The 9,337-nt window shown below is 35.4% G+C and overlaps 1 protein-coding gene across 1 annotated transcript; it reads right to left on the reverse strand.

Annotated features, from left to right (window-relative positions):
- Positions 1-1,186: 1,186 nt before the first annotated feature.
- On the reverse strand, positions 1,187-2,692 carry LOC109004082 (F-box/kelch-repeat protein At1g23390-like). Its single transcript, XM_035687035.1, has one exon. It carries the CDS (start codon positions 2,623-2,625, stop codon positions 1,468-1,470), a length of 1,158 nt encoding a protein of 385 aa, XP_035542928.1. The 5' UTR covers positions 2,626-2,692; the 3' UTR covers positions 1,187-1,467.
- Positions 2,693-9,337: the final 6,645 nt, after the last annotated feature.

Below are 9,337 nucleotides of genomic sequence, written 5' to 3' on the forward strand. Positions count from 1 at the left end.
CTTAGAGGAAATAAAAAAAAGCAAACATAGGGACTGTGGTGGCGCGTGAGGGACACGTACCACCCTGGAAGAACAACAGATAGTCGACTCTGAAGAAACTGATGGCCCTGGTACCAGAAATGTCACGTGTGGCTGCGGTAGAGCTCCCCCTGCGATGGCGCATGGATGTCACTCGCACACTTTGGACCGCGTGTGTGGCTCAGGCGCCGCTCTGTTCGAAGAGATTTTTCCACCGTTTGAAGTATCAACGCCTTGAAAATCTTGTGGTAGAGCGCGCAGTGGTCGTCAGGCTCCGAAGAACAATAGATCAGCATTTCACCATACTTTGAAAGAAAAACATACAAAACCATAAAAAATTAAAAGAAAAAACTAGAGCGAATATGAAGAAGGGATGAGGGAGGGAGGAGCCGAAGCTCCAACCCCCCTCCTCTAGTCTGGATTTTTTGAGGGGGGCTGCTCTAGAAAAAAAGGGAGAGAGCGAGAGATGTGCAAGGGTTTCACAAAATTCCATCAAAGTTTCTCTTTAGAGTTAAATGTACTTAAAAGTCAAATACAAATACTTTTCAATTTCAAATCATTATTATTATTTTTTATTTAATAATTACCTAATCATTACAACTTTCATAAACTTTTAAACAAAATATAAAAAAAAAAAATCAATTTTTTCAAATCTCAAAATAAAAATAATATTCTAATAATATTTTAACTTTATAATATTTTTATTAAACTTTTTCTCTTCCATTTTCCAAAATCCAATAACACATCATAACTCAAACACATTTTACTACTATTTACAAATCATTTCATTTTTAATTAAGCAAATTCTATTTCCATAGCATCCGCTCTTGGAAATATTTTTAAAATAATTATATATTATATTTATTATTAATATTATTTTGAGATTTATTTTGGAAGTTATAAGTTGTTTTGAAAATAGAAGAGTTATAAAGAAATGGGTCTATAATAAATTATATAAGTTGTTTTATATAATTTTAATATATATAATATCTAGACATTACTACATGAAAACTTAAAACTATGAATTTCTATAATAAATACAGAAAATTCTACATTTTTAATATTTTATCTCTCCAAATTATAAAAAGTATTTTGGAATGAAAAAACTACAACAAATCTCGTCCCATTCCCTGTTAAGTCTAAATAAATGGTAGTGATAGGATTACTAAATAAATAATGGAATCATCCTTCAATTTCACCAAACATTAATTCTTTACAATTATTTTACAGCTTACTTTCAATCAATCGATACAATCTTTTGGACATTAAAATAAATTTTAATATAATAAAATTGTCCTAAACTATAAAAATTTTGGACATTTATTTTTAAAAAAATGAAATTCACAATTAAAAAAAAAAAATACACACAAGGATTACATTACTATCATTTCTCTTTTCCTGTTACCAAACATCAGTTGCCACAAATGTCTCTGTTCCTTTTCCTCGTTGTTAATCCACAATATTGTCCTCGACAGTGAATCTTCGATTCCCAGAGCATATTGCATCGTGCAAAACTCCGAGTCCTACGTCCGAACATGTGAATACTAAACGCTGCATCCGACTCTCGTCGTCGCCCACAACATTCCGAACACTCCCCCACCTGCATGCACCGTCGGCGACCTCGCACAAGATCAACTCCCCTGGATCCGACGGGTTGTGCAAGTACGCGAATTGACCCATCGTGTTCAACCCAATCGACGGTAGGCAAGCGCTCTCCCCTTTCAGCTTTCCTACCAGCTCCTCCGGCATCTCGCCTATCTCCCTTAACTCCACCATTTCAGTCCCCTTCATGGCTTCCCACAATTTTACGCCTTTCACATTCTCGCTGTCTCCGATTAGGCCCACCACCACCATGCTGTCATTGACGAATCCAATCGCAGAGGAGAAAACGTGATTACCTGGTCGCAGATCGTACGGCCCGAACCAGGTCTTGGTGCTGGGATCGAACGAGTGCGTTATGCCGGAGCTTTTCTCCGTCACGTACATCTTGTGCTCGTCCACGGCTACGGAGAGCCATAAGGAAGAGGGGGAATCCTTGAGGACGGTGGGGATCCATTGGCAAATGTCCCATTTACCGATCCTCAGGTCGTAGGTTTCCAACGGAAGCGGATCATCACCTAAGTCGAAGGTTCCGCCGGCGACAACAACGCAGTGGCCAACCAGCGCAACGATCGGGTCGGTCCGCCAAACGAGCGGGGCGTTGGCGCGGTACCATTTAAGGTGGAGCGGGTCGAATGAGAAAGCGAACTGGAGGGATGTCTGCATGTAGAGGAGGGTGGAGTGCGACGACCGGAGGGCCGAGACGTGATTGATCGGCGGCTGATCGATCTTCAGCCACACTTCGGAGCGCGGGTCATACGCGTGCGCCGTGGTGGCGTAAGGGTGGCGAGTGCTCTGTTTGTGGACAATGAGCCAGGGCTTGATGGGGTTCAGGTGCCGAAGAGACGAGAAAACGGCGCGATTCCAGGTGTTAGACACGCAACGTGCGTGCTCGAGATCGATGAGAGGAACGTGCGAGAGGATAATCTCCAAGACATCTCCATGGATCGAAGCAGTAGCAGAAGCTTCTTCTTCTGCCTTTAATTCCTGCTGATTGTTTTCTTCCATGGATAAAGAAATGGTGTTTAAGCCTTGAGGCCTGGTTTTAGAAGTATGGAATCTATGGATGGGATGATCCGATGCTGTTTTTATCGAATGGACAATGACCTTTTATGGAACACTATCCATAGTTCGGTAGTCGTCTCCATTTTCCAATTGATTTTCAGCTCCGCATTAAATATTATATATTTTTATTATATATAAAAAATAATATTAAATACCGTTTGTAGGTTGTATTTGGATAATAAGATGATTTCAGATAAATAATAATAAAATATTAAATAATAATAAAAAATAATGAATAATATTGAAAAATAGGTAAAAAATAATAATAAAATAATGAATAACAGTGAAATATTTTATTTATTTTTATTTTTGAAAAATAGGGTCTATTTTAAAATATATATATATATATATTTTTTTTATGTTTGTGTCGATTTACTTATATATTTTTTTAAAAATAAGTATGCGAGACATATACTCCTAAATATCATTTTTAAAAAAAGTCTACTTGTAAGTTAGTTTATTGAAAAAAATCAAATATGATTATATAAGGAAAACCATAAAAAAAAAAAAAGAAGTATATATTTATCAATAGAAAGTTCGTGGTTTTGACATACCGTAAGTGGACCCACCACAAGGATGAAAAACATTATTTCCTTTTGGTTTAATTTAAGTTTAAAATAAAATCATGTGACCCGGTCTAAAGTAGTGTGCAACACATTATAGATATATAAGAGCATTGGCATTGGCTTCATCAAACTCATCTTTAAAATTTGATGAAAAGTACATATTTTTCATAAATTCAAAACCTTCCTATCTATAACCCCACATTGGATTAGCCATCAGATTCATCAAAATAATAATATAATATTATTTTTTTAATAATAATATAATATTATTTTTTTAATAATAATATTTTTAATTTTTTTTTCATATTTTATAATTACACTAACTATATGTTAATTAATAATTTAATTTGTACTTAAGTTATTGTTTCTCAATTAATTTTTTTCCTCAACCTAATAATCCAACAAACACATTTTGCCAACCTTTATTCTACACAACAATCACATATATAATTTTTGAAACCAACAAACATATTTGTTTAAATGATTTTAAGAAAGCCTTTTGTTCTGTTTGTGATTCTTTTCATACAAATGACCTTTGCCCCAGTGAAGCAAGTGTTTTGATTACCAACCAAGAATTAAAACTATGAGTATGGAAAATACTCTTTTACCTATCAAGAATGCATTGTTGCAAATTCCAGGCCATTGACTTGATGATTTACATGACTAAATACAAAAAATAATGAGTATGGGAAAGACCAAATAATTGATTTCATCTAAAACTAATGAGGGAATGAACTAGAAGTTGTATCAAATCCAACTTTGACCCAAGCTAACTGAGATCCTTGCTGCCAATTGCAATTGAAAGCTCCAAAAGAGGAGTTGGGTTTAGTCCAATACTGGAATCAATTGCTGCATGAGGATAAAGATATTGAACATCAGCTGAGGTAAATTCTTCCTAGCAAGTAAACCAAATTTCGGTGTGCGCATCAAGAAACTAAAAAAGCTTCCAACAACTTACTAAATAGATACGAACTTACCCAAACCAATAAGGCCCACAACCAAGCAAACTAGGGCAAGCCCAAAACATTTGATGGAGGCATCTTCATAAGGATAAGACAAGAGATAGTGCAAAATGTATTTGGAAACCCAGTGCAAGAGGACTACAGTTATACCAGAAGAGAGTTTTTCTAATATTCAAAGGTGAGGAAAAGCCCTCCATTTGAACAAAATATAAATCATAAAGCCAGCTTTCCTAAACTAAACATATGCATGAATCTTTCAAGCAATGCTCTTATTGGTTAACGTGAATACAACTAGTATGTTGATTAGCATAGAAAAGTACGAACTGAACATGGCCTGGTTAAAGAAGCTTACACCATTGATCATGAGGCATGATTTGTAAGCCTCTGAACATGCATTAGATACATTAAGATGCCCCATGAGCGAGCAAGACCTTCAATATATTATGCACACTTATGCCCCAAATTCCCTTAAAAAATAACCTACTGAATGCCCTGCTAAATTTGCCTAGACCACCACACCACCTACATATAACAGGGGGGAAAAAGACCAGATGAGGGACATAAATCTAGTACCCAGATAAGCAAACCGCGTTAAGAGTGTGAGAAGAGGGCAATCCATATTCCATTGTATTATCTTCCTTGTCTTTCGTGGCAGTTATTCTCCTAACAGGTGGTGAACTGGGTCTTGGAGCTGATACCACATCCTAAACACCACACATAGGTATATTCACAAATAAGCACTATAATCCAAGCCAAGCAAAGCTAGAGATCAAGATATTTGAAGATCACTCCAGAATCCAAGCCAAGCAAAGCTAGAGATCCAAGCCAAGCAAAGCTCATCAATTTTTGGAAGTTTTGATGATTCATCCCCTTTTCAATCATACCTGTACAGCCAATACCTTCCCACAAAAATTAATCTCATCCCATATGATTCCAACACCATCAAATCCCAACCATTAAACAATTTCAAGTTGACTGACTAGTCGTGAAAAACATTGAGTTTCCTAAAGTCTCGCATATGATTAAAAATAGCAACATCCAATCAAAGAAATTAGAATTAGTTTGCACGATGTATGCAGTGAAGACCAAAATAGCCTACGTACATTCTGGAATTTAACAAAAAAATGCTCGAAACTTATATTTCCTTTTACTCCCATTCCAGAAGCACGAGTGTCTAAAAGAAATGAGTTAATCCAAAGAAAATTACCTTTGTTTCCGTGAGTATCAAACCTAGAGGAGCTACAAGTGACCAAATCTTCTTGGGTTGGACTATGGAACGCGGTGCTGGGTGGAAGCTTGGTCGGTTAGGGCTTGTTAGCTCGGTTGTATTTTTGAGAGAAAATTGCTCAGGAAAACTGGAAAAATCTTTGTAGCGGGACGAAAGAGAATTAGAAGGAAATGGAAGAAAATCGCTCAGGGAAATAGAAAGACAGTTATTGAGGGAAGAGAGAAAATAAGAGAAAATCGCATGAGAAAACAGAGAGACAATGTTGCGGGAAGAGAAAAAATTGGAGAAAGGGAGAGAAAGAATGAGAACGCGGGAGACAAAGAAATAGAGAGAAATACGTGGAAAAGAAACTGCAGAGAATTGGATGGAAATTAATGAATAAAATATACGTTTGGCTTGTGAACAGTGGCTCGCCAAATATGACGAGGGAGAGTGATTCACTGTAGCTCAAAGTTTAAACTTTTACTCTTTGATGAATTCAATGTAGCAATTTTAACGTAAAATAAGGCAAATTTTGAAGTTCACTGGTATTTGATGAATCGAATGCCAGTGCTCTAATGACATGAACCATATACTTTAATAGTAAATGTGAGATTGTTGAACTATGACAACAACAACTTATATTTATATATTATTTATAATTTTCATTAGCATTAAAGGTCGTGATCACCTCTGCCCTGTTTCGAGAAATGTTATTATTTATTTTTAATTTTGTTATTTTTAGTCACATGAATTATAATATATCATATTAGTAAATATAATTAGTAATGTTGGAAATGTGTTTTAAAATGAAAAATTCTATTTACAGTCTCTCTTTGTTTGAAAGTTGAGCTCATCTCAATTCATCATTACAACTTTTTTAAATCCCAACATAAAATATAATAAACAATTCAATTTTTTTAAATCCCAAAATAATAATAATAATAAATAATAATATTCTAATAATATTTTATCATCTCAACTCAACTCACTTCAACATCTAAACCCACTCGACAAGTTCTTTATTAAATACAAAAAAAAGTATTATTTTAATAAGAATATTATTATAATTTAAAAAAAATTTAAAGATAAAATTAACTAAACTTACAATATAATCTTTATTTAGAGACTGTATATAACATTACTCTTTTAAAATAGTATGAAAAATATTGTTTTCGTGTTGAATTAACGGCCCTTTGTTAGTTTTATTAATGTGTAGCTCTTTAAGATGTGTTTGAATATTAAAGTGAGTTGAGTTGAGATGATAAAATATTGTTAGAATATTATTTTTTAATATTATTATTATTTTAGGATTTAAAAAAGTTGAATTGTTTATTATATTTTATATTAAAATTTAAAAAAATTGTAATGATAAGTTGAGAAGAATTGAGATGACATCCAGACTTAAACGGGATGGCAATATAGATAGATCTACATGGCCGGGTAGGCCACTTGTCGTTTTGGGTGGGTCGTCTTTGAAAATAAAAAAACTCAGCAATAATTCCTTTCGGTTGTAGTTGGTGTTAATTTGACTAATGATATGCGCATTAAGCTAATTTCAAAGGCAACCTTTGATTAATTAATTGGGTCTTCCATGAGACGACTTTGGACTTGGGGGAGGATAAACTATAAACCGCCAACCTATCATGACCATATATATATATATATATATATATATAATCACTAGGATGGTATCAACGTACAAAACACGTTTGTCTAGTTGGATAAAAATTATTTTAACAAAAATTATATGGTCTTGTACAAAAGAAATTGATTAATGAATAATTTAATGTATAAAAAAACAGATTTTAAAAAATATTTTTGAATAGTGATATGTTAAGTAAACTATAACACTTAGATGTTATTAACATATTACTTACTTCCGCATCTCTTCCATCAGAACTCCTCTTGACCTTTTCAATGTAGAGGAACTTTTCGAACATCCTGTCTATATCAATAGTCTCCGTTATTGCACTCCAAATTACAACATTGACATTGCACCCTCAAGTCAAAAGTAGTAAAAAATTGGAATGTACACCCTTAGTCAACATGCCTTGTACATGTGAACGGGTGAGAATAACATAGATGCTGGATTCTTTTGCACGTTTTCATTCTACATTTTGGAGAAACAGTTTATTTCTAATATTTATTGTTACAAGAGAATGCATCAGCATAAAAAATTTATTATGGCTCTGGTTATAGGTAGACATCATATATGAGTAACACAACTGGACCATACAACTATCTTAGGAGTTCAAATCATTTATATGCGAGCTAAACCAACTCAGATCTATAGAATAAACAGTTCCAAGTAAAAAAACTGATATAGAGAGCCCAAAACAATGGCCATGAACCAACATTATATTTTAAAAATGGTGTTAGTTGAGTTAATGGATTAGGGGGTTTGTTTTATGGGCCTGCGAGCCCATTAAGGGTAGTGTCTTTCATTTACTGTTAAGTGACGGTCAATTGTTTTAGTTCATTTTCCTTTCTGTTAGTAGTGAAACAATATATCACTGTAGCACCGAACGTGATGGGTATGCATGAATTTACAAGATTCCTTTTCTCTCTCTACTGTTCATCTTCTCTCTTTTCTTTCTAATATTTTGGAGGATCCTACCCTCGATGTAGGCAACCTATCTTTTCTCCTGTATCCATTTCTTATCATCAATCCATAAACCAAATTCATAAACAAATTGTTACAAGTGGTATCTAGAGACAAAGTTCCCAAGTGACCTGTGATTACAATCAGTAAGAGAAGAAATGGCAGATGGCACTTGACTTGCGCAATTGGCAAAAGGTCTGCAATCACTCAACAAGTCCACTGAGTCACAATTTAAAACGCTGGAAACTGAAGTGTTGGCCCTCAAGAAGCAATCGGATTCTGTAGTGCAGCAGTTGGCGGCCTTGACTGTGGAGCTACAGCGGAAGAACAAGAGCAGTGGCTGGGTTCGTGGGGAATCATCTTCAGGTAGTCAAGATCAGTAGCTGGTATATGCAGAACAAGGGGGTGAACCCCCTCCACGCTCGGTAAGGCTTGATTTTCCAACTTTTAATGGTGAAGATCCAAATGGATGGATATATAAAACCAACCATTTTTTCTCCTACTATAACACCTTGCCCCAACAAAAACAAAGGCTAGCCTCCTTCCATATGGAGGGCAAAGCTCTAGTTTGGTTCCAAGATCTTGAAGAGTCAGGAGTTCTAAAGGAGTGGGAGGATTTTACCAAGGTCTTGTTGGTACGGTTTGGGCCATCTTCATATGATGACCCCATGGAGGCCTTAACTAGGCTAAAGCAAACTGGATCTGTCGAAGAATACAAATCAAACTTTGAGTCACTGTCCAATAGGCTCAGAGGGTTTTTGGAAGGGTATAAACTAAGTTGTTTCCTTAGCGGGCTAAAGGATGAGATAAGGTTAACGGTGATGATGTTTCACCCAAACAATCTGTTAACAGCTTACAGCCTTGCAAAGATTCAAGAGGAGAATGTAGGCATCTATAAAAAAATCCATCACAACCGTGACACTGGAATTCTGAAATTACCTCCTGCAGCAACAAATAACAATGTTAAGTTTGGTCCTAAAGCCCTTGTCCCTGTACAAAAAATAAAACCACAACAAATGAAAGAGAGGCGTGAAAAGGGTCTCTGTTATTACTGTGATTCCAAGTGGAACCCAGGACATTAGTGTCAACAGCCTAAGATATTTTTGATTGAGGAGGTAACTGAGGAGCCCAAAAACATGACCAGTCCAGTAGAAGAAAATGAAAAAGATGATAAAGTACTCAATTTGACCACAAATACAGCCCAACCAAAAATTTCCCTTAATGCATTGATAGGGTCTTTAAGCCCTAAGACTATGAGAATCAAAGGAAGGTTGGGAAATCTAGAAATTGTGGTGCCGATAGACACTAGCAGCAC

This window comes from Juglans regia, unplaced genomic scaffold, assembly GCF_001411555.2.
Source record: "Juglans regia cultivar Chandler unplaced genomic scaffold, Walnut 2.0 Scaffold_50, whole genome shotgun sequence".
In the NCBI taxonomy this organism is placed as follows: Eukaryota; Viridiplantae; Streptophyta; class Magnoliopsida; order Fagales; family Juglandaceae; genus Juglans; species Juglans regia.